The sequence below is a fragment of the Microcaecilia unicolor genome, chromosome 7 (assembly GCF_901765095.1).
Source record: "Microcaecilia unicolor chromosome 7, aMicUni1.1, whole genome shotgun sequence".
NCBI lineage: Eukaryota > Metazoa > Chordata > Amphibia > Gymnophiona > Siphonopidae > Microcaecilia > Microcaecilia unicolor.
Genome location: NC_044037.1, coordinates 69,684,267 through 69,711,155, shown reverse-complemented (window position 1 = coordinate 69,711,155; position 26,889 = coordinate 69,684,267). Strand labels below are relative to the sequence as shown.

The following is a 26,889-nucleotide window of genomic DNA, read 5'->3' as shown; positions in this document are numbered from 1 at the left end:
CAACCATCTCTAAGGTCTACCATCTCAACATTTATGTCGACCATCTCTAAGGTCAACCTAAATGTTGAGATTTAGGCGTCCCCAACCCTATTATCGAAATGAAAGATGAACGCCCATCTTGTGCGATAATATGGGTTTCCCCGCCCCTTTATGGAGCTGTCCTGCGAGCGCAGCCCCAGGAAAACCTGGGCGCCCCGTTCGATTATGCCCCTCCACGTATAAAAATGTAAGATAAGAAATCTAATTTATTACCCTAACCTATAGCATCAAGATAGTAGTGCAATTTTTCTTTTACAGTGCAAAAACCAGTGCACTGAAACACAACTGGAATTCAATAACCACCCACCAAAAAAAAAAGAAAGAGAATGGAGCTAAGAAGAGGGGGGGGGGGGGGGAGAAACAACTTAAAATGTTCAATGTCTTTATGAGTGGGTGTGTCTGGGGGGGCTAATCAGTTAGTGTAGCTATATTACTGTGCGCGAACTAGTTAGTGCACAAAGAGCACATGAGTCCTTAAGACCTACAAATGGTAGTACAGAATGCAAGACGCTTAAAAGAACTAAGTTAATCTATAATACAGTAGAACATCAAATACATTACAAAAATTAGGGAAATGTGATCATTTCAGCTATAGTAGAGTATATAATCATGGATTCTATAGCATTGAGATGTTGTATTGCATTGAACTTGAACCCAATAGCGCTGAGTAAAAGTAGATTCCCATCTACTATTCTATAGAAAAGAATCAAGTATTACATAGCACTGAATTGTATCTAATATTGTTTAGTACAGAACCAGGATTATATAGCACAGATACAACTGGATTACTTCTGTAGTAAAATAGCATTAATGTTTTGACAAAATTTTGTCTATTGAACACTTTTACTTGGCATCCCCTTCCAAATAAGCCCCTAAAACTAGATAAAATACACTTCTGTGAGTTTTGACTAAAATAATTATCAAAGTTAAATCGTTCGGGGAGTTCCAAGATGGCCAACATGCTGTTGAGCTCAGATGTCACAACTACCTACAAAAATATTCCTAGTAATATTTACCATTTATGGGCAAGAAGAAGAAGGGAGTGAAGCCGCAGCCATTGGTATCTTCAACACTGTGGGTTTCCAGCACAATGGATACATTTCTCTGTCAAGCTGAGGTAGCAGCATTTACTCCAGGAGGTTTCCTGGAGAGTTTGGCATCGGAAGGATGGTCACCAGCTCTCCCTGTGCTGGAAGTTTCTCTTTCACCAGATTTGCGGTTGCTCCCACCTATGCCACGAGTGAGCCAAGAATCAAGGCTTGATAGAGAGAGTCAGGGAAGGGCGGTTCTGTTAAGACCCTTGGTTGCAGGAGCAACTGTAGGAGAGGATATCTGCTTTCTTCCACTGCTGCTTCAAACTGTGGGTGATGATGGTACAGTGGGAGCAGTATTTCCTTCTGTCACAGTGCCAACTGGTACAAGAACCCCTATCTTCAACATGGGTGAGACCTAAGACTTTTACATTAGAATCCTTGTTGGATGGCATCCAGATTTTGAAACAGTCTCTTTTGGGTCAAATGAGTAACGTCTCAAAAAATGGATAAGATTGTATTGCAGCAGGACGTGATTCAAGCTGACCTAGGAGGTTTAAAACAATGTGCATCTGATTTAGAAAATAATCTCCAGTACGTTCAATAAATGGATGTTTATATTATTAAAGATATTTATGTTATTCTTCATAGACTAGAGACATTGGACAACTGAAATAGAAGGAAGAATTTAAGATTTATTAATTTTCCTCAGATCCCGGTAGTATCAGATTTGGATATGTATTAAAAAATTGTGACAGCAGTATTCAAAGTGCCTGTTGATTCGGATCCTCCTGTTTCTTGGGCATATTATCTCCCACAGACAAAGAAGAAAGAGGATACTGGGGCACAGCACAGGCCTCGTCCCTTGAGCTGGATTTGATTGATTTCCTTCAAAGATTAGATTCTGACCCTGTGATGGTTACGCTTTTGAGTACACGTGTTTTGGACCCTGATAGAGACTGGCTTCTCAGGATGTTTTTTCATACAAAGGATACAACATTTATGAATGCTAAAGTTCAGCTGTTTCCAGATGCATGTAAGGACAGTCAAGAAAGAAGATGCAATTTTTATTTTTAAAACCTGCTGCCACCCATTGAGGTGGTGATAAGGGTTCCCACACTAACCTGGCAGTAACTGAGCAGCATGCAGTGATGCCCGAATACCACAGAGTTATCACTGCACAAGCCATTTGGGGGGGGTCTTTTTCTCCCGGAAATGGGGCACTAAGGGTGGCGCTACTGCTGGCGGTCACTTTGGGTCAGCGGTGGTCCCGGAAGAGCGAGTGGTAAGCCCGTGTTGGGCTTACCGCCGCTCTGTAAAAGGGCTCCTCTATTAACTGTTTAAAATGTGAGTAGGTGGGATCTGAGCATGATATGGGCAAAAGAGAGGGTGATAAGTGCAGCTGTTCTACCTGCAGTCCAAATGAGAAAGAATGGCCTCTAATGGTAGTATTGTGAAACCACCCCTAGAGGATCATTCACTTGCCAACCTGGGTGGTAGCGGAGGAGGATCCCTTCTGACAGGGACCACTGTCCCACCAATACTGACCCTTGGGTAAGTCCTGGGGGGGGGGGGTGTTGGAGGATGAAAGGAAGGTTGGGCACTGGGGAATGGGGTCTTTCTGTTGGACAAATTTATTTAAGGGGTAGGGCTGAATTGTGAATACAGTTTTCAGAGACTTTGACTAGGGGGATCGGATTAGCAGGAGGGATGTGTGGAGGGGGGTGCACCACTGCGACAGTTACCTATTATTTATTTTCAGTGGGCCCACTCACATTACATGTAGTTCCTGATAGCACAAATGTTACATGCACCAGATAGCATAGGAAGTGTTCCTATGCTATCTGGTGCGTGTAACGTGGCGCCTATCCTGTATAAACTGGGTGCTATGTGCAGTAAATGCAGGGAAGGTGGATGTACCGCAAAGACTTTGCACTTACTGCTTGTTCATTTTTGCTTTAAACATATGGTGGGAGTTTAAACTGATTGCACAGAGACCTATTACTCTCCCCATCTTCACAGACCAACCATACAGCATCGCCTGAAGAAAGTGACAGCAAGATGGTTAAAATGTTGGTCAAGAAAACTTGAGATGTGGCATCACCTGGACAGCTGCAAGAACCATGATCTAATCTAAACTCTAATCTAAAAATATTTCCATATTGCAAACACCTGGTAATGTTCTATGCAGTTTACATAGAAGAGAAACCAAGCATCTAGTAACAGCTGCAGAAGCCTAAGAGAACATCGAGAAACAACACAGCCTAAAATACAAGAATCCTTGCAGAAATGGGATCTATCTGTGCAAAATATTGCCCGTTCCTGAGAGACTCTTAAAGGTTAATTTGTTTTATCTTCACAATCTAGATACAGGACATGATAACACTATAAGTGCTATATATCCAGTGCTGTATACTGTCTCTCTCGCTCCCTTTCCCCAACTCCCCAGCACAGGGACTAAAACTGAATTGTTTAGGAGGTATTAATATAAGTCATTCAGAGATCTGCCCTACTGGGATATGACTGCATTAAGTTCACTATATTAAACCTCTGAAATTAATAATAGTTTGTGATTACAGCAGAATTGTGCATAAAAGTCTACACATTTTGTTCCATATTCCCAGCAGATGCAGCCAAAGGAGACAGACAGAGCAATAGAGCCTGTAATTTGTATTCCACCTCGGCTTCTGTTTGTGCTACCAAGGACCAAATAAAAATAGCAGTCAGTCATTTTCTAAATACTATCCACCCACTCGCTCACTGAGGGAGTCGTGAGCTCTTAAAATGGATATTCCAGGAATGAGTGGGTGCTGAGTAGGAGGTGCTGCTCTTTATCTGGAACAAAGAAGCAGACAAAGTAACAAGGCAAAATGATTCTCACATTTTTCTATGCTTTCATTGATAAGATGCCGTGGGGTAAAAGCAGAAATATAAATCCTCCGAGTAATAATTTTAAAAGGGCACTTCTTTTTCACCTTTCTTTCTCTAAAGCAGTGCAATGTTTTGTTTGTTTGTTTTTTCTTTATTTCTTTTCCAATTAATAAAATACTCAGTGCTGGCCATTCGCTTCTTTATCTTAATATGTTGTTCTGTGGTTGCTATAACCATAACGAAAAAGAAAGATGAGTCAGTGACAGTAGCATTAAAATATCAGCTCAACACACCTGACCAGTTTAGTAATGGAGGTTGTAAATGTCACATCACACTTAAAATTTCTGAAATTAAAATTTAATATTCTAGTGATGAATGGCAACAAATCATCCAAATCTCAATTGTTTATTGTTTACAAGGTACTTGGTATACCGTTAAACAAGTGGATACTTAAAATGGTTTACAATCTAAGGAGTAGTTTGGCACTTTTACAAAGGTGCGCTAATGGATTTAGTGTGCGTTATTTGCTAAGAAGCCCATTTATATCTCAATCTGTAGTACGCTTTAGTAAAAGGACCACTAAATTAGAGAGGAAAGGAACACCATAAATATTGAAAGAAAGTAAAAAACAATCTGATCTGACTGCATGTGTGTGGGTATGTGTCTGTGTTTATGTATGTGTGTGTGGGGGTGTGTGTATGGGTGTATGTATGTTATTGAACTTTACAGCTACAGGGAGATTCTGTAACCAGAGCACCTGGTAGAAGCCTATTATATAAAGGAATATAAGCACCTATTTTATTTTATAGAATGTCAGAACAGGTTCGATCCATGCCCAAAATGTAGGCATGAGGCACTTAAACCAGGCATAGAGTTGGTGCTTGCACCTAACTTTTGGAGATTATTAATTCCATTCTTATATCCCACTCTTATCCAAAAACAAATTTTGGTTCAAAGTGGCTTACAATTTTATGGTTAGTGAGGTTACACTGATGTAATACAGTTGCAAGTGAATCAATATGGCTTACAATTCTATATTTAGTGAAGTTACAGTGATGCAACACAGTTACTATGTAGTGGGGTGATATATACATAATTTATAGTAGTCTCTAAATTACATAGGCAAGTGGGAGTCCTGCCCATGTTCCACCTATGTGTGCGCTCCCTTGCAAATACACACAATGTAAGTAAGTCATGCGCATATTTACAGAAAAGTCAATAGAGGGCTATAAATATCAAACTGTGCTATGACTATTACATGTGCTGTTTGCCTCTTAGTTCATGTTAAAGGGCACTAATGCAAGTTATATTATCATAATGCTCAGTATTTTAAGTTGCCATGGGTTACAAACCAGTGAGCTGCAAAGCATGAAAATGCATGTAAAACTGCTCATTAGTATGTAAATGTAATAACACTATCAACAAGCTGTGTTTATTTTACTATCCTGGCGCATCGGGCTGCAAAGCTGTGGCGTGATCCTCCTGGCTGGCATTTTAAAGGGGTCATCTGAGCTTTCCTATTCTCTTGATCAAGACCCCCCCCCCCCCCCATTCATGCCTCCCCAATAGAATCTTCTTGAAGACCCCCACTCCTGAAAAGTTCCCTGATCAGGCTTCCAAATATTCCCCCTTGCTCCCCTACTTTTGCTTGTCCCTTGTGGAACAGTAGATTCCAGGGCAGGAGCAATCCCATCTTGATAGTCAAGTTGTTTTATAAGAATTTGCCTAGGACCACTAGACTACCATGGATGAGTGAAAGTAGGCTTGGGGTTGGAGGTCCAGGGAGAATGCTTCAGGGGACTTGATCAGGGAACACCTAGATCGATGGGGTTCTTAAATGAAGGGGGTCTTGATCAGGGAGACTTATTTGGGAGGGCCTGATCTGGGGGGGGGATCCTTTATTGGGGGGGGGGGGTTGATTGCACAGATAGCCCCTTTAAGATGCTAGCCAGGAGCATTGGGCTGCAGCTTTGTGGCACAATTGTCCCAGGATAGTGAAACAACACTGGCTGTAAAGTTTCTCACAAGCATCATTATTGATATACTGAGCTATCACCAGTTGGTGACTCCCATGGTACATTAAGATGAAGTAAAAACCTGACTTTTACTGTATTTTGATAACTTCCCCCTCCCCTTAGGAAGGATTTTGGCAGCTCCATGAGTATGTGCACATGTGTGCATAAATGCAATTATTCTAAACCTTTATGCAAGTAACTGCTGGAGATATGTGTGTAAGTTATAGTAGTCCAAAAATTACATGTGTAAGGCTGAGTACTGCTCAAGCTCCACCCTTGTTTACTCCCCCTTGCACATACGTTAGCTGTTAGCACCTATGCCAGTGGTTCCCAGACCTGTCCTGTGGGCTCCCCAGCCAGTCAGGTTTTCAGGATATCCACAATGAATATTCATGAGAGAGATTTGCATGCACTGCCTCCACTGTATGTAAATTTCTCTCATGAATATTCATTGTGGACATCCTGAAAACCTGACTGGCTGGGGAGCCCCCAGGTCATGCTTGGGCATCACTAACCTGTCCCCCTCCCCTTCCCCACAATGCTTAGATAGTGTTCTGTATAAAATATTACTGTTAAGGCTCATTGGTAATGAAGTGTCAATGAGGCATATTTTCAAAGCACTTAGCCTTCCAAAGTTCCATAGAAACCTATGCAACATAGTGTTCTAAATAGGTGAAATCAATGTGTGATATGTAATGATTCAATATGGAGGGGATTACTAATATTTAGCAGACAATCTATGAAATTGCATAATTGTGATTAAACGTGGAACATTTGCACAAAATGATGTGGGGAAAATGCTGTCTAGACAAATAACCTCAACCCACTGACAGCAACCACCAAACTCCTTTCATAATATTCCTGTTTCCAAACTGTTTCCAGACCACACATGGAACATGACATGGGTACCCAGTACAGCATTCAAAAGTAAATACATTTTATGCCAGTAAATGTAAATTGTGCCTGCAGACAGGCTGGACATCGTTTTAATTCATAGTCTATACATGATTTGTACACATCTCAAGACACGCAGAAAACTTGAAAAATGCCAAAATCATTTTCATTGACTGTCTTCTTTAATTAACATTCCTTAGGCTCAGTATTCAGTGGGATAATGAGGGAAGACTTTATAACTACAATTAATCAGCACATACTATATGTGACAAATTCATAACAAATATGCTTTTTCCAACGTGACACACAAAGCTATCAAATCAGAACTGTAGCAAACAAATATATTCAGAGATAATAGATTGGATATAATCTATTATCAGTGGACTATGAAATATGTAACCAGTGCCCTTGTTAATTTTATTTTAGCTTAGGCCATTGAACAGGTCAGTAACAAGACCTCATCTGGTATATTATGTTCCATTTTTGAGGACTTACCTTGAGAAAGAAACAAAATGAAGGCAGTCCAGAGCACAGCTATCAACATTTTGTGGGGTCTGCATCAAAAGCCCTAAGAGTTATATGACTGGCTGTGGGGTTGCAGACGCATGTTCACGATATCCCCTATTTTCAAAGGGGAACCCTGAAAGGTATTTCCCTCAAAAATGAATACGGCTTTCAAAATGAAAGAGACCTGCTCATACATTTCTTCCCTGACTTCCAACTTTCCAAGCTCTGCCTCTTTTACCCATGGATTTTAAATGAGGCTTTTCACATATGTCAAAGACTTTAAAAATTGAACTCAGAATTAAAACATGGGTAACCTAGAGGAGAGACGGGGTGACATGTCAGAGGTATTTATGCAGCTGAAATATACTGATAATGCAGAAGAATGAGACAGGAAGAAAGTTCAAGAGAAGCAAAGTTCTAGAATAAGGGGTCACAAAATGAGATTTCATGGGGTAAGCTGAAAAGCAAAGTCAAGACGGAATTGCTACGCTGATGTATTGCACAGAGACTCTTGTGCCCCACATTAGTGAGCATACTCGACTGCCAGTGACTATAGGGGTTTGTGGGTCCAAGGGTTGTCATATAAGAACATAAGAGTAGCTATATTGGGTCAGACCTATGGTCCATCTAGCCCAGTATCCTGTTTCCAAACAGTGGTCAAGCCAGGTCACAAGTACCTGGCAGAAACCCAACTGATAGCAAAATTTAATACTAACAATCCTGGGGCACACAGTTGCTTTCCCATGTCTGTCTCAATAGCAAATTATGGACTTTTCCTCCAGGAACTTGTACAAACCTTTTTTTTTAATCCAGATACGTTAACCACTGTTACCACATCCTCCGGCAAAATGTTCCATAGCTTAACTATTCGTTGAGTGAAAAAATATTTTCTCCTGATATTTCCATGTAACTTCCTTGAGTGTCCCCTAGTGTTTGTTCTTTTGGAATGAGTAAAACATTGCTTTGCTTCTACTCATTCTAAACCACTCAGGATTTTGTAGACCTCAATCATATCTTCCCTCATCTGTCTCTTTTCCAAGCTAAAGAGCCCTAACCTCTTTAGCCTTTCCTCATACGAGAGGAGTTCCATCCCCTTTATCATTTTGGTCGCTCTTCTTTGAACCTTTTCTAATTCCGCTATATCTTTTTTGAGATATGGCAACCAGAACTGAACACCATACTCAAGGTGCAGTCGCACAATGGAGTGAAAACATTAAGAAAAAGAGTCAACAGTTAAGGAGGGGAATCTGCTTTTATGGCAACCTCTGATGAAAGAAGTGATGGTAGGATAAAATTTTTCATTTGTAAGGCTGGAACTGCGTGAGTCAAAGGCTAGGATACCTGCTCTAAAATGCTTTAACTCTCGGATGATTTGTTAAGTGCCAATATTTTGGAGTGGAGGTGTGGGGATGAATGAGGAGTATCAAAGTGCCACCTGCCCTGTTTGAGATTTTAACAGACCTCCATTACTTGATGGATAACTTACCTGGTAAATTAAAATCTTTTTTTTTTTGCAGATACTTTACTATGTTTTTTTTTTTCATTTGACACATTCTCAGAACCATAATGATGGTGATCTTCTCTGTTCATTGACATCCATATGTAAGGTAATTTGTGGATGTAGAAACTTGATAGGACAACACTAAATTAATGAGCCTATAACAGTCTATCAATGACTCAGCCTGTTGACTTAGCACTCAACTAAAGCGGAAGACTAATCTCCAGCATTACCCTGGATAGCAGGATTAGGAGGCACTGTAGAATGCTTGTTATGGGGCCTTTTTTACTAAGCTGCGTTAGGCCCTATCACAGCAAGATATGGACTACCACAGGATGTGCTACAGTGTAACACAGTAGTTTTTGAATGTGCATGTGCTAACCATGTCCTAAATAATTTGTGTATTTTTTCCAGGACATGTGTCAGGGTCAGGGATTGGGCATTCCTGCACTAACCAGTTAGCAAATCTACATTACCGCACACTAACTGGTTAGTGCACAGATAACACAGGATCTCTTGCCACCTACAAAATAAGTGCCAGTGAGTGCTCCCATGGTAATCTTTCAAAATTGGCTGCAAGCTAATGGCAACATTAGCGTATGGTCATTAAAGGAAAAAAAGAAAAAAAAAGCATTTTTATGGCTTTGATAAAAATGGTGCTAGAGCCTGAAAATGACTTGTGAAAAGGGCACACTAAGGCCACTTTTTATTGCAGCTTAATAAATGGCCCCCTATATTCTTTGAGGACAGTTTTTAAGTAACACAAATAGCTATAAATCACAGGCATTTTAAGACCCTGTTTACTATGGTGCACTAGTGTTTTTAGCACATGCTAAAATTAGTGAACAGTAAACGCTAGTCGCCCATATGTTTCTATGCGCGACTTAGTATGTACTTACTGGAAATAAGTTTGCAAGTAATGGAATGGACCATTTTTTAAGATGAATGTCATTGATGATAAGTTTTTGGAAGGGTGGCTTGTTAACATTAGATGTGCCGATAATCTGATTTAGGAACAAACTAATATTAACTCATGCAGCCAGGATGGCGAAACATGACGCTATCAGCCTTATTTTCGAAAGTGATGGGCGCCCATATTTCGACCCAAATCGGGAGATGGGCACCCATCTCGCAAAGGCGCCCAAATCGGTATAATCGAAAGCCGATTTTGGGCGTCTTCAACTGCACTCCGTCGCGGGAACAAACAAAATTGACAGGGGCATGTTGGAGGTGTGGTGAAGGCGGGACTGGGGCGTGTTTATCGGCCGAGGAGAGATGGGCGCCTTTGGCCGATAATCGAAAAAAAAGGCGGCAGAAGCAAGAATTTGGGTCGCATTTGCTGGACCCTTTTTTTCACGACTCAAGTCCCAAAAAAGTGCCCCAACTGGCCAGGTGACCACTGGAGGGAATCGGGGATGACCTCCCCTGACTCCCCCAGTGGTCACTAACCCCCTCCCACCACAAAAAATGAACTTTAAAAACTTTTTTTGGCAGCTGTATGCGAGCCTCAAATGTCATACCCAGCTCCCTGACAGCAGTATGCAGGTCCCTTGGAGCAGTTGTTAGTGGGTGCAGTGGACGTCAGGCAGGCGGACCCAGCCCCCCCCCCCCACCTGTTCCATTTGTGCTGGTTAATGTTGAGCCCTCCAAAAAAACCCCAAACCCCCTGTACCCACATGTAGGTGCCCCCCTGCACCCCTTAGGGCTATGGTAATGGTGTAGACTTGTGGGCAGTGGGTTTTGGGGGGATTTGGGGGGCTCAGCACACAAGGGAAGGGTGCTATGCACCTGGGAGCTATTTTAATTTTTTTTTTTAGTTTGTAAAAGTGCCCCATAGGGTGCCCAGTTGGTGTCCTGGCATGTGAGGGGGACCAGTGCACTACGAATCCTGGCCCCTCACACGACCCAATGCCTTGGATTTGTTCGTTTTTGAGCTGGGCGCCTTTGGTTTCCATTATCGCTGAAAACCGATAGCGCCCAGCTGAAAAACGAACAAATCCTAGGCCAGTGATGGCGAACCTATGGCACGCGTGTCAGAGAGGGCACGCAGAGCCCTCTCCCTTGGCACGCGCGCCGTCGCTGGTCCGCCCATGCTCCCTCCCAGTCCGGCCTTCCTCCCGCTCTCCCTCCAACCCAACGAGCAACAGCCCGCCCGCCCATCCTCCCTCCCTCCTTCCCTCCCTCCCAGCACCAGGAACCCCCCTCCTCCTAAAATTTAAAAAGCGTACCTCCTCAGTCGGGGTTAAGGCGGCGTGCGTCGGCAGCGGCTGTGAAGCGCCTGTGCTTCGCTCAACGCGCCTTCGGCTTTCCCTGTCTCTCAAGCGGGACCAGAGCTTGAGAGACAGGGAAGGCCGAAGGCGCGTCGAGCAAAGCACAGGCGCTTCGCTGCCGACGCACGCCGCCTTAACCCCGACTGAGGTACGCTTTTTAAATTTTAGGAGGAGGGGGGTTCCTGGTGCTGGGAGGGAGTGAGGACGGACGGGCGGGCTGATGCTCGTTGGGTTGGAGGGAGGGCGGGAGGCCGGCCTGGTGCTGTCTGTGTGCTGCTGGGTGGGAGGGAGACCTGATGGTGGGTGCTGGGTGGGTGGGAGGGAGGCCTGCTGCTGCTGCGTGCTGGGTGGGAGGGAGACCTGATGGTGGGTGCTGGGTGGGAGGGAGGCCTGATGGTGGGTGCTGGGTGGGAGGGAAGCCTGAAGGTGGGTGCTGGGTGGGAGGGAGGCCTGGTGCTGGGTGCTGCCGGGTGCTGGGAGGTAGGGCAGGGGGGAGAGGAGGGCAGCTGGTCATATGTGGCTGGAGGGGAAAGGATGGTTGCTGGACATGGATGGAGGGCAAGAAATGAAGAAGAAAGGAGGAAAGTAAAGAAATCAATGGAAAGGAAGCCCTGGAAACGAGATAGAAAGAGAACAGATAGAGAGCAGCAGAATCAGCGACTAGAACCAATATGGATAGAAAAACAAAATCACCAGACAACAAAGGTAGGAAAAATCATTGTATTTTCATTTTAGTGTTTGGAATATGTCGAATTGGAGAATTTACATCTGCTGTCTTATTTTGCACTGGGCATACTGGAGCTGTAACAGCTTACAGAAATGATTTATAATGGAAGAAAATCATGTTATTTTTTTCTCCTACACTAGTATAATATTTTCAATGATGTCTGTTTATATGCGCCATGGCTGGTGTAAGGGGTGTGGCTATCATAGGGGTGGAGTCATATGTGGTGACCCCGCCCATAATGAGTACCGGCACTTTGCGATAAATAATTCGGTTTTGGGTTGCTGTTTGGGCACTCGGTTTCTAAAAGGTTCACCATCACTGTCCTAGGCATTTGCCCCGCACAACCCATATTATCGAAAAAAAGATGGGCGCCCATCTTTTTTTGAAAATACGGTTTGTCCCGCCCCTTCCCATGGCTGCCCATGGAGATGGGCACCCACTTTTGATTATGCCCCTCTATACGTCTCAGGATGAAGGATTAGTTCCTGTGAAATATGGCTACCCAATACATGAAAGTTATTCAGCTAGTTTAAAGTTGAAGCTGAAGTTAATGACTTCAAGTATTTAGGATAAGTACTTGTTTGACTGAACTTTGAAGATTATGAAATATTATGGACATTACAATTGAGACGTATTAATAGAAAATGATTGAAAATAAGGACCGATGAGAATAAATGGCGCGGTGATCTATGTGTGTGTGTGTATGTTTACATACATAGGAGAAATTGGAAAAGTCCACCTTCTGATGGTTCCAAAAAACAATTAAAAATATCTCTTTTACATCTGTGATAATTGATGATTACTTATCATTTCCTTAGTGCTACTAGACGTACGCAGCGCTGTGCGTAAATGTGCATTATTTGCATATAGTGCACACTTGTGGCTCCAAAAAGGAAGTGTGGCCATGGGCGGGCTATGGGCTGATCAAGGACATTCCCACAATCCATGCACACTTTTATAGAATGTGGTGTCCGTGCTTAACTTAGGTATGGGGATTTACACCAGGGTTTAGTTAGTGTAAATGGTTGTGCCTAAATGTAATCATGGATCCCAATGTTAAGCTCTATTCTATAAACAGTGCCTAATTTTGAGCATCATTTATAGAATAGAACTAGATGCTATTTTTTTTCAGCATCATTTATAGAATTTGGTCCTTAGTGCACACTCTTTCCAGATAGCGTACACCTGCGCATACGTGATGGTTTGCACATGAGTAATAACACTGTGTACATATGGGGTAAACTTCATAAATGGTGTTCAGATTTAGGTGCCAGGAAAAATCAGTGCTAAGGATCAGATTCTATATATGGTGCTTATAAAATCCGCATGGAATACATTGCCAAATAAGCATATTCCATAAGTTTATCTTTAGTTTTGAAAATACGGTTTGTGCCAGGCAAATGCATTGGATGTGGGTGTTTTTGAGATGTGGGCGTTTGTTTGAGCTGGGCGTTTTCGTTTTTCAGCGATAATCGAAACTGAAGCGTCCCAGCTCAAAAACGACCAAATCCAAGGCTTTGGGTCGTGGGGGGGGGGGGGGGGCAGGATTCATAGTGCACTGGTCCCCCTCACATGCCAGGACACCAACCAGGCACCCTAGGGGCACTTTTAAAAAATAGGAAAAAACATTAAATTACCTCCCAGGTGCATAGCTCCTTTACATTGGGTGCTGAGACCCCCAATTCCCCCCCAAAACCCACTCCCCACAACTCAACACCATTACCATAGCACTTAATGGTGAAGGGGGCAGCTACATGTGGGTACAGTGGGTTTTGGGGGGTTAGAGGGCTCCCATTTACCACCACAAGTGGTACAGGTAGGGAGGATGGGCCTGGGTCCGCCTGCCTGAAGTGCCCTGCATTATCCACTAAAACTGCTCCAGGGACAGGACTTGTTGCTGCTGTATAACCTTGGTACAGCAGTTCACACCGTAAGACTAATCTCGCTGAAAACGTCCTTTATTTACTCACAGTTAACTGCAGATCAGAGGTTGTGCCCCACTGGCAACGAGTCTCCCTGGTACTAAGATTAGCAGTAGCTCAGAGCTGGCACAATGGTGTACAATGCCCTCTTTCAGCAACATTCAAGGTAAGAACTAAGTTCTGTAACGTAGCTAACACACGAAAGGGATCTAAAACGGACTTACAAAAATGGCCACTACCTCGTGGACTACCGGAAACAAAACAGGGCACACTCTGACCCAGTAGGCAGAGGGAAAAGCACCATGGGAGAAGAGCCTACCAACTACCAACATCGTGAGACTGTAACACAAGCTAGTGAAATCACGGAGCCCAATACCCTACACCCACCACAATGCAATGCTGATGTGACCCTGCAGTGCACCTGAGAGCCACATCTGACCCAGGGAAAGGCTGTGAGAGGATCAAACACATTCTGCCAATAACCACGCCCCAGTCCCGCCTTTCCCACGCCTCTGACACGCCTCGTCAACTTTATTCGTTCCCGCAACGGAGTGCAGTTGAAGATGACCAAAATCAGCTTTCGATTATACCGATTTGGCCGCCCACGGGAAACGGATGCCCATCTCCCGAACATGGGCGTTTTTCTCCTTTCGAAAATAAGCTGGATAGGATCCAGGAGTATGTTTAATTATTTCTCATTTTTAATGGGGAAGTACTTGGGTACTCATATATTTAACATTAGCATGAATTATGCATACTAAAATGCCACAGGCTTTGAGCTTTCTAATTTGTATGGGTGACTGAGGAGGGTACAATGGCATGCAGAATACTAGAAACATCAAATATGCCAACACACTTCTGGAAAAGTACTCTTTGCAGTTTGTTCAAAAGTACATGCACTACAGAACCTCAAATGTAGGTTTAACTGGGGGGGGGGGGGGGGGGGGGGAGGATTATTTAGACAGTAAGCAAATTGACCATGTGTTAAGTGTATGGAAAATACTAGAAACACCTCCAACAGGTGGCTCAGTGGTTTTGCAATTACTCTGCAGTAATTTTGTCAAAAACTGCACAATAATTGCAAATCTTTACTACATTTTAGTGAATTCAAGTTTTAAATTCAAATATGCACATTTCATAATACTTCCTGCCAGATTTTGTATCATAGTTACTGAGTGTACATATATGATATCATAATGTAGGGGCCGTCTTTGTGAAAGTAAAGTTATTAACTCCAGGACCGAGACTAGATTTCATTTTCTCATCCTTCTGCACAGCTTTTCAGGTCATATGTATTTGTTGCATTCTTCAGCTTAACCGATGGCTCCATAGCATTTTCAGATCCTGCCTAGTAGAAGATTAGAAGGGAAAATTGTTTTTATTACTGTTATAACTGCTGTAAAGCACCCACTTTTAAAGAAAATACTGTCATACCGAAATCTTGAGTGAAAAATCTTTCTAATATCATTTTGTCTTCTTTTAACTAGACACTGTAACTGAAGTGAAGACAGACATATACGTGACAAGCTTTGGTCCTGTCTCAGACACAGACATGGTAAGTTTTGTTCTTGGAACACAGAGCTGAAAACACAGGCCTTTTAGAGCAGGCAGCTCACTGTTGTTACATTTTCTCTTACTTCACAGACCAGGACAAGCGATACCTGGAGTCTGGACTCTCATGGGTCAATATTCAAATGCCATGGTCAGAATTTTTTTCAGCTGTTGTTTTTAAATATATTGGATGGAATTCAATAAATTGCACCACAATTTAGACAATGAAAAATTCAGCGCTAAGCACTATTCTATAGGCACTTGCCTTATTTAGAGTAGTGTTTAGAGCAGATCCTGGGTGCCAGACTTAAGCCTGCTGAACCTTAATGTAAATGCCGTTGCCCAAGTTAGGCACAGTTAGGGGCCCTTTTACTAAGCTGCACGCCCAATGCGCACTAAAATGGAGTTACTGCCCAGTTACCACGTGGCCTTTGAGGTAATTTCATTTTTGGCACATGTCTGATACACGCCTCTGAAAATTTTTTTTTTATTTTCATGCGTGCATAATGGACGCTCGCCAAGTGGCATTTGGCGCGCGTAGATCATTACCACTCATTTACCATGTGAGTCTTTACCACTACGTCAATGGCTGGCAGTAAGGTCTCAGACCCCAAATGGACGCACAGCAATTTTGATTTTGCTGCACATTCATTTTCAGCAAAAAAAGGCCTTTTTTACAGGTGCACTAAAAATATGGATCAACGCGCACCCAAAACCCATGCCTACACTACCGCAAGCCATTTTTCAGCGTGCCTTTGTAATTCTGCATGCAGACTTTTCAAAATGCCCCTGAAATGCCCATGGCCACACCCCCTTTTAAAATATGCACCATGGGAGTTAAGCACATCTAGATGAGCATGCAAATTTAGTAAAAGAGAAATATCTTTTCCCAATTTAGCAGCTTGACAAGCTAATAAAGAATTAATAATTTTCTTCCAAAATTTGCTCTTTAAAGATGGGAAGGAAAATAAATTTGACAATTTAAAATTAACCCTGGCTGCCATCAGTAACCTATGAACATTTGAGTAATAGAATGTTAAATGATCAGAACGTTTCAGAGAATAAATCAATCTCAATGCAGTATTTTGAATCGTCTGCATTAATACTTGGGAAAACCCCATATAAACAATGTTACAATAATCTAAGGAGCTTAATAAAAGAGCCTGGAACAACAACCAAAAATGATGGACTTCAAACTATTTATGAATACAGTGCAATTTACGCAACAAGAATAAAGCTTTCTGGATTACCTTATTAACTTGAAGCTCCAAGACACCTGTTGAATCAAAAAATATTTGTGCGTGCATCCCACATTTATTTGAGTGCCATATATGGAATCCAGGGAATTATATATACTCAGTACTGCTATTTACAGTGGCGAAGTGGCAGCATTGAATACGCATATGCAGCAGCAAGTGCTCCTGCTATCCGTAAAGCTATACAGATAAGCTCTTGAGAGCCTTCTTGCTGGTCTAAACTTATCTGTATAACTATATGGATAGTGTCTGAATGTCTTTAGTTATCCACCGAAACTCCAGCCTGGATGGTGATGAGGTGGCCTTTGAGAATTTTCAGTGGAACTATCCATATATTGCCATGGATAGAGGGTTTATGTGTAGTGGTCACCACTAAGGTGCTTATTTTAGAAATGCTATTCATGGTTTAGATGTCTATAAACTGGCATTTAGATGTCCATACTGCATGGACATCCAAATCCTGATTGTTAAAGCTAAGTGATGAACATCTAAAACTAAAGAACAAAGGGTACATGGTCCGGTTGTGAAGTAAACAGGACTAGGGTGGGGACTAGAGTGGGAAAAAATGGATGTTCATAACCCATTTCAGAAGGAGAATGAACATCTATCTCCCAAATGATGAACCTTGGGAACTAGACCTGCTACCTAGGATGTCTACATGGCAGAAAAGTGCTCCTATTGAGTTGTGTTCCACTGGAAGGATTAGGAGAGTTCACCTCCTTAATTCTCCAGTGGTTGATGCCCCCTTCCCCCCCCCCCCCCCAAAAAAAAAAAATGAAACTAGCAAGTGAAACATATCTCTATGACAGCTTCAGAAAAATTCTAAAATGGTTGAGATAAATGTTTATGTTCCAGCTCATGCATGTTTATGCTGTCTTTCTGCCACAGAGACATTCATGTTTTCATGTTCCAGTTTTGCTCCATTAATATTTAAGATGTCCAGTGTATGGACATCTGTTAAGTCTTTTGGATATTAGAATGTCAGCTAGTTACAATAACTGGGATGGATTACCCTATTATGTACTGTATTTATGCTACTAATTATGCCATGGGGTGGGGAACGGGGAGAGAGGGGGGAGAAAAAGAGAGAGAGAGAGAGAGAGAGATGCTCCCTGCATTGACTCACTGTTATTTACTTGACTCCAATCCACTGCTGGCTGCCACAGCAGGCAGCATTGGTGGACCAGTTAAATTACAAGTCTGTGGTGATTTCTGACTCCTCTAAGTCTCTAACCATTGATTTTGCTGCTGCACTCTGCTGCTATATGCAGGTCCACTTGCACAACTGCATGGAGCATCCCATGGTAGTGGGACCTAGAACACATCGTAGCAAATTCAAGTTTGTTTCAAGTTTATTGAGGGCTTTCTATCCCACTCATCGAATAGGTATCTGAGTGACTTACAATCTAAAGGGGGGGGGGGGGGGGGGGGGAAAGACAATCACACACGATTAATTAGTAGGACATAGGGGCACAAGAGGCAAAGGGGGAGAACTATAATATTGGATAGAAAAGAGAGAGGGGGGAGGGAGAAAACATCAGGTTCATGGGGGGACAACTCTGTCATGCACTCTCCGCTAGCCTCCAAAGGCCTTTTAAAACAGGTGGGTTTTTAAATCAGTTTTAAACTGAGATAAAGTGGGGAGAGCTTTCAGACAGTGTGGTAAACAGTCGATGGTCAGAAGCAGATATCAGCACAGATTCATATCTAAACGGACCCAATGACAACCATTGAATAGATTGAAGTCAAGTAAGTCACACTGAGTCAATGCTCTATGGGCAACTAACAAAAAACTTTTTTTTAATTGTCCTGGGCCACTATGCTGCTGAAGTCTGCTCCTGTACAATTGAATCAGCAGCTATATCTAATTTAGCTGCCCCTTGGCTCTAGAACTTCTTAGCTGTCCTACATATGTATGAGTATTGATTATATTGTTTATTGTTTACTTATTTATATTCTGCCTTTACCAGAGTACATAAAAAATATTCACAGTAACACTATCAACATAAACAATTGCATACTCTTAAAAGTATCCATAAAACACACAGTCATTAATACTACATAATATACTATCTTATTTTAACATTCACGATAAAAGCAAAACAAATTCACATCTGCTGTATTATGCCCCTTAATAACTCTTTGAAAACAAGAATGCTTTCAGTTGTTTCCTAAGCATAACTGTGTCTGTCAGCAATCTAAGGTGAATCAGAATCTGATTCCACTTTTTTGGGCCTGCAATTGAAAATGTACAGTTCCTAATCTCTTCATAGTGTACAGTCCTAAGTGTTGAAATGGTTATATGTTTGGCACTCTCTGACTGCAGTGAACTCACTGGCTTATAAACTTTTTAAATTGTAGATAAATAAAATGGAAAATTCAAATTCAATTCTTTGTCAACAAGTGTGTTGGTCTAGCAGGAGCCAATGTACATAAGTGGTGCTATACTGGGATAGACCAAAGGTCCATCAAGCCCAGTATCCTGTTTCCAACAATGACCAATCCAGGTCACAAGTACCTGGCAAGATCCCGAAAAAGTTCAATACATTTTATGCTGTGAATTCCAGAAATAGCAGTCTATTTCATAATGGTCTATGGACTTTTCCTTTAGGAAGCCGTCCAGACCTTTTTTAAACCCCGCTAAGTGAAGAAATATTTTCTCCAATTCGTATTAAATTTACTACTTAGTAGCTTCATCGCATGCCCACTAGTCCTAGTATTTTTCAAAAGAGCAAACAAATGATTCACATTTACTCGTTCCACTCCACTCATTATTTTATAGACCTCTATCATATCTCCCCTCAGCCGTCTTTTCTCCAAGCTGAAGATCCCCAGCCACTTTAGCCTTTCCTCATAGGGAAGTCGTCCCATTCCCTTTATCATTTTCGTCGCCCTTCTCTGTACCTTTTCTAATTCCAGTATATCTTTTTTAAGATGCAGTGTCCAGAATTGAACACAATATTTGAGGTGTGGCCGTACCATGGACAGATATAAAGTGGACATATGTTGAAAATAATGTATCCCTGTCAAGAGATGGACAACAGCATTTTACACAGTCTCTAATCATTTAATACTAGCTTGGGAGAGTCCTAAATATAATGAAGTACAATAGTCTAGGGGCCCTGTTTACAAAGGCACGCTGTAGTGTTTATAGCATACGCTAAAATTTAACATATGCTAACCATATGGATGCCCATAATATTCCTATGGGTATCTACATGGTTAACACTTGCTCGATTTTAGCATGTGCTAAAAACAAAAGCAGGCCTTTGTAAACAGGGCCCTTACTTAGCTAGAATAGTACATTGGACAACTGATCTAAAGTCCTCTAGAGGAATCATGGGCTTCATGGGCTTGTGTAAGACCTATAAATTTAAATATGAAGTTATCACTATGTAAATCAGTGGTCTAAATGTCCAATCTGCAACAATGAGAACACCTAGATTCCAGATTTGATCTCCAATCTTTATTTCCTGATCCCCTAATTTATTCTGGTCTGGCACCACAAGTAACGGAGGCCCATGAATTACCGTCACCAATGTCTTCTCAATGTTAATTGCCAATTTGTTCTGGCGTAACCAGATCAAAATACTGTCCATGTAATGGCCCAAAGATCTATATGCCTCATCATAGTAGATCAATTGTTAAATGTTCACCTGCCCTGACTTCTTTTCTTATCTTATCTTATACTTTAAAATTACCCTCCATTGGCAACTCTCATCATTCTGATCATGAAACTGTAGCTTGATTTGCAGACAAAGGTCCATTAGAGGGTATTATTTTGCTAATTTCAGACTGACCACTATAGCTAATTTTCTGAAATGAAAAAAAAAAAAAAGAATAAAGGAAAGGGATTAAGAGATAAAAGGGGTGAAGAAGAGACCTACAATGAAAGGAAACTTCCTATTTTCTACCTCCTCCTTCCTAAAAACATCTTTATGTCAATTTGTTTCATTAGGAGATTAGGCGCCTTCCTGTTTCTCTAACCAAATCTTTTAAATGTTAGCATATAATTTCTGTGCTGCAGACTAACTAAAAGAGTATAAAATCAAACAGAATACTTGTGAAAATCATGGGCACCACGAACAAATACTATCCATTGCTTTTCATGTTATATTAGCAAGAGTCTGATTCTGAAAGGCAGGGATTATGCTCTGTGCATAATTTAGTTGAAATACATAAACTATGGATGCTATCCCACATTTAAAAAGAAGAACACCTATTGCTTGCTTAAAGTATCTGTGATTGGCCTACTGCTTTGTGCAAATGATCTGTTGTGTGGCTGAATAAGTCCATTATCATGACTTGTATTTCAGAATAAAAACCCTGGAGAGTCATAGCATGATTATGGGGTATCTTACTGGGTCACAGTTATTTACATTACTATAGTCAACAGTGTGTTGCTACATCGAATGTGCTATAATATTTACAATAATATAATCCATGTTTTTCATGTGCTGCTCATTCCGCTGCCAGATCCCAAGTTTGACCCTAAAGGATGTACCTCATCTATCATTAACACATTCAGGGTCCCTTCACAAAGGTGCACTAGCGTTTTTAGCGCATGCTAAAAATAAACATGTGCTAAACACTAGACACACCCATATATTCCAATGGGCATCTCCAGCATGTAGCGTGTGCTAATCATTAGCACATGCAGAAAACGCTATTGCGTCTTTCTAAAAGACCCCCTCAATCTCTGTGTTCATTCATTCTGTTCCTTCTGCATACAATTCCATAAGCAGAGCAACCGCCTCAAAGAACCTTTTATCTTTTAGAATAAATCAAACACATTTTCAGCCCAAAACATGGGTTCCTAAAATCTGTTGAAAATCCATCTAAATGTATGTATCTATATGAATCACTGAGGAGGCCTTTTACAAAGTCACACTAGCATTTTTAGCTCATGGTAAAAATCAGCTGACAGTAAATGCTGAGACGTGCATAGGAATATAATGGGCATCTCAGTGTTTATCGCGAGCTGATTTTTACCATGAGCTAAAAACACTAGCGTGGCTTTGTAAAACACCCCCTGAGTGTTTTTTTGATGGTGTATCAAATAGTGGTATATCAAATTCTAAATAAACTGTAGTTGGGATGGGCTTTCATTTACAGTGACAGAGAAAATGTCAACGACATATCTTTTGTCATTGCACGTCCTTACCAAATGAAAACAAGCAGAAACATCATTGATGCCAACTGACAGAATGACCAAATAAATAAGCAACATTGGAAGCAACATGAAACAAAAATTTACTGGCTGCCCATCCTTAATATTTTGTCATTTGAGTTCTATATTTTCAGAGGATTAATGTTTGGGGCACACAAAACTGCTTTGGTGCAACCATTAAATTTATCTTATTAATGAACACTGAGCTCTCCCTTTCACTTCCTATGATAGCTGTTACGTAGGCAGTTTATAATTATTTCCAAGGTGAAGTATGTATTTGAGTATGCACAGTGAAGTGTGAAAAAGAAATATGAGGTACTGAAAAGGAAATCTCTGAGGACATGCAGGATTAATTAGCCACACAAGTGGGTAGTGTCACGAAATGCAGTAAAATGGAGCATTTACTAGAGACCTTTGAAAAAACTTAGAAAGCTTTTCCTAATATCTTGAAGACTTCCTGCCCAAATGCTATTGCATGAGGTCCTCTCTGTCCTTTTTTGGCCACGGATCATGTTTTGGCATGGCTTTCTTTCTAAGAGAAATCATTTTTGTCTTTGTGTTCAGGCTCTCCTGAGACAATTTTAGTCTTCAGTCTTTTATTAAAGTTCGTGACACATTTTTATATTTCATTTTCCTTCTTTGATGCAGGTTCTTGGTCCAGAGATTTTCTTAGTTCTTGATATTTCCTAGTACAGTGACCTCAGGTGGACAGTTTTGGCCACAATTTTCTCCTTTGTTAACAGGTCTGATTTGTTAAGCTTTTATCCCTTAAACACAAGTTCCCCACCACTAATTTATTTGGTTAGTTAAAAATCAATGTCAACTAGCTGTAGGTAATACATTTTCACTGAACAAACTTATTGCATTTGTGACCTGTTCTCCTTTTATCAAATCTGTGCACACCATGGATATGCACAGAAAAGAAGAAAATATGGGCCTATTCATTTTCAGTTCACTTATCCGTTTGGGTTATCATATTCCAAATTATTCAGATGATTTGTTTAATTTGTTAATTTCATTCAATGCAGCAAGCACTTTTGCACAGGGATTTTCTATCAAACTTGCTTAAATATTTCTGACAGTCATCTGCCACAGGGGCAACAAGTTGCCAAGGTATTTAAAGTGCATGAAGATTCCAGCACTCCACAATTATAAGTGAAGTGTGAGAAGACTTATTTCTCTGAAGACTTCAAAGCATCAGGAGAGATGTTACCAGGAAGATTCCAAAGCACAGAGAGAGGGGTAAAATAGCTCCAACAATGTCATAAAAATGTACCAGAAATGGTTTTCAAGGTGATGATGCAGAGGAACTGAAAGAAATCTTGGTGAACTGGGAAGACATACTGAGCCAAACTGACAAGTTAAAGAGTGATAAATCACCTGGACCAGATGGTATACACCCCAGGGTACTGAAATAACTCAGGCACGAAATTGCTGATCTGCTGTTAGTGATTTGTAACGTGTCATTAAAAGCATCCATAGTACCATGACCTTCCTATGCTCCACCCATGTGAATGCTCCCCTTGCATTTATACATTATGGGTTAGATTCTATATATGGTGCCTGAAAAATTCATGTGGAAAACAAACAGCCTTGGTGTTTTTTCTAAAGTACACCTAAATTTTATAGAATAGGCTTAAATTTCTGCACGGCAAATAGAATACACCAAGTTCTTCTCCATGCAACCGTTTAGGCCATATTTTACTTGGTATAAATCCCAACTCCTAAATTAGGCGCAGAGGAAGAGATTCTATATGACACTTAAAAAAATTGGCGCTGAAATCAGTCCCAACTAAGTATATTCTATAATTGGCACCTAGATTTAGACACCGATTATAGAATACGCTTATCTCAATGCCTAAATCTACGTGCATCCATTTACACCAAAGAAAAGTGGCATAAATCCCAGCCTGCAGATTTACGTGTACTATTCTATAGTCAATAACTAAGTGTGTAAATTTCAGAACACCCACGAAATGCCCATTTCCCCACCTATAACAATGCCCCTTTTTGCCTGCATGCGTTAGAAGTTCAGAACACTTTGATACAGAATACGCTTAGTGAGTTGTGCACCTAAATTTTAATTAGTGCCAATTAGTGCTCATTATTGCTTGTTAAGTGCTGTTATCAGCACTCATTAGCTTGTAAAGCACGTTGTTATAGAATCCACTCCAATTTTGGCATGGATCTCTAGGTGCATTGTATAGAATCGAGGGAGAGTGGGAGTATTCTATAATAATGCGCATAGATTTTAGAAATGCCTATGCCCTGCCCATGGGCATGCCCTCCTTTTCAACTATGTGGCTTAGAATTTACATGCACCACATTACAGAATACAGATAGGGCCTCTTAACAAAGCCACACTACTGATTCTCGGTGCGACAAATGAGAGGAAGTCCACTTAATTCCTATGGGCCTTCTCTCATTTGCTGCACAGGAATCACTAGCTCCGCTTTGTAAAAGAAGCCCTTAGTGAGTTGTGCACATAAATCTTAATTATTGCAGATAATTGCTTGTTGACATCCAGGTAACTGCGCTGATTAGCTAGTTAACCAATTATGTGCATTGTTATAGAATATGCTTGAGTTCTGCGCAGAAATGAAGACACTGTATATAGAATTTGGGGGTATGCCTTTTACACCTACCCTTAAAGAATATTTTTTAGGGTGCATTTATCAACGTGGGCTACCATTTAGACGTGTTATTTTACCAGAGGTCCCATTTTATGCAATGGGACCTAGTTACTAATAACTAAGGTTAACAGTAAAATATCACATCTTAATGGTAGCCCATGTTGATAACTTCGTCCCTAAGTCCTTTGCTGCCACTTACACACATAAATGTACATGCACTGTGAAATCACTGGTGTTCTGCAAATTTACATGTGCAAGTTTAAATGTGGGTGCCTAGTTACAGAATTGCCCTTCACATCAATAATTTTTCCTGTAGTTTACATCTGCTGGCACAGTTTCATTTTCCTGTTTAATGTATGAGTATTATTAAATTCATAATGTAAAATGTATTTTCTGACCCACCTCAGTTAAGGTTTTTCCTTGATGCTAGACAGACTTACGTAGGTACTGTAGGAACAACTACTGGTAGTTCAACTGGAGCTAACAGTGAAAGCCGTGAGATCCCATCTTCAGGGTAGAGTTGAACATGCACAATATAACATAGTTTATGCTGCTAGTTTTCTACTTTCCTCCCTCCCTTCTTTATTGGGGGTTAATGTTTTGTGATTATATCTCAGTTTGTTCTTCTTGTTTTCTTTAGTATTACTTCAATAGTCAGTAATTTCATATATATTCACTTTATTTTTTCCTTTGTATTGATTGATGTTAAAAAATATATAAACATGCCCTTACATTCCTATCATTTTAATCAGCTGGGTTACAAAATAGCTGCGGGGATTTAAAAATGTCACCAAAAAGAATAAACAATTATCAAATATGCCTTCAACATATAAAACATCATTAATCTTAGTGACCCTAAGTCACTTCTTTCATTATAGATAAGAAAACAATATCAACATTTCATCATTACCACAGCATGAAATGTCTTTTCAATCCACACTATATCCTATTTCACAAATAGAATGACACAGAGAACTCTATAGAAGTATCTCTAAAGCCAACATTGTCAATGAAAAGGGTAAGAGCCATATTATATATATATATATATATATATATATATATATATATATATATATATATATATATATATATATATTGAAAAGCTATAAAACAAATGTGTAACATTGTGTAGCATGCCACACAGACAATCTCAAGAATAAAAGGGGAAATATATGCCTATAATTTAGTCACACACACCGATCATAGAGCTTAAATGCCAGAGATACACACCCAGACTTATCCTATACTCATGCCTACCTGTCAAATACATGCTATGTAAGATATATGTGTATTTACAGAATAGTGCTAAGGCAGAGTGGACTGAAAAATCTGCATCTGAAAAAATTACACCTAGGTGTATTCTCTAAAATATGCCTAAATTTTATAGAATAGACTTAAATTTCCACGTGGTTTATAACATACACTGAGCAGCTCACCATGTGACTAAATTTGGTCATGTCCATTTAGGCCATGTTTTACTTGGTATAAATCCCGATGCCTAAATTACTCACAGATTGGGTGTATTCTATAACAATGCACATAGATTTTAGAAACGTCCATGCCCCACCCATGGTCACACCCCTTTTCAACTATGCAACTTATAATTTAGGTGCATCACATTATAGAATACACTTTGCAAATTGTGCATGTAAATTTCAATTAATGCCAATTAGTGCTGATAATTGCTCATTAACATCCAATTAACAGTGCTGATTAGCTAGGTAACCAATTAAGTTATGTTCATTGTTATAGAATATGCTTCAGTTTCAGCACAGATTTTCAGATGCCATATATAGGACCCAAGGGATTATGGGTATTTATATATTATTCTAATTATATATGCGCATGATTGGCACCCACTTTATAGATGTATCTGCATACAATCATTGTGCATACTTTTCAGATATACCCAAACTACCGCATAACATACCCCCTTCATAACTCTGGGGCCCTTTTAATAAAGTGTGCTATGCTATAGATGGCAGTGTCGGGACCACACTGTCATTTACTACCCTGCCAAGACTGAGCGACCGAAAACAGATATATTGCACCATTAAAGATAAATGCCTTTTTTGTGATTGATTTTGTACGACATTTAAGTGCTGAAGACTGTTTTTGTCATTGAATAGCTTTTTGTTTGTAATTGAACTGTATAGGAGTTTTTGTGACCAATTTTTCAACTGTGTGCATGCTGATCAGCTGATTTTGCAGTCCGGTTCTATATACCGCTGCTTGCCACAGTTTGATTAGGTCTTTTTCCTCCTTGCACAATAAGAGGACATGCTACCATATTGATTCACAGTATCTTTGTGATCATCCTCAAAGAGACAAACCTTACTAGACAGTCCTTCCACAATATCACTCACAAAGATGTTAAAAAGAGCCAGTACAAGGACCAATCCCTGCAGTACACCACTACTTATGCGTCCAACTTCTCCTACATAAGCACGCGACTATGGAATGCACTGCCAAAAGCTGTGAAAACAATCCATGACCATCTAAAAT

At 40.7% G+C, this 26,889-nt stretch overlaps 1 protein-coding gene across 1 annotated transcript in view; it reads left to right on the top strand.

Annotated features, from left to right (window-relative positions):
• Positions 1 to 26,889, top strand: part of GABRA3 (gamma-aminobutyric acid type A receptor alpha3 subunit) — a 315,485-nt gene that overhangs the window by 123,291 nt on the left and 165,305 nt on the right. The window contains exon 3 of the mRNA XM_030210739.1: positions 15,262 to 15,329. Within this exon, the coding sequence (XP_030066599.1) occupies positions 15,262 to 15,329 (68 nt within the window). The remainder of the gene's footprint in view (positions 1 to 15,261; positions 15,330 to 26,889) is intronic.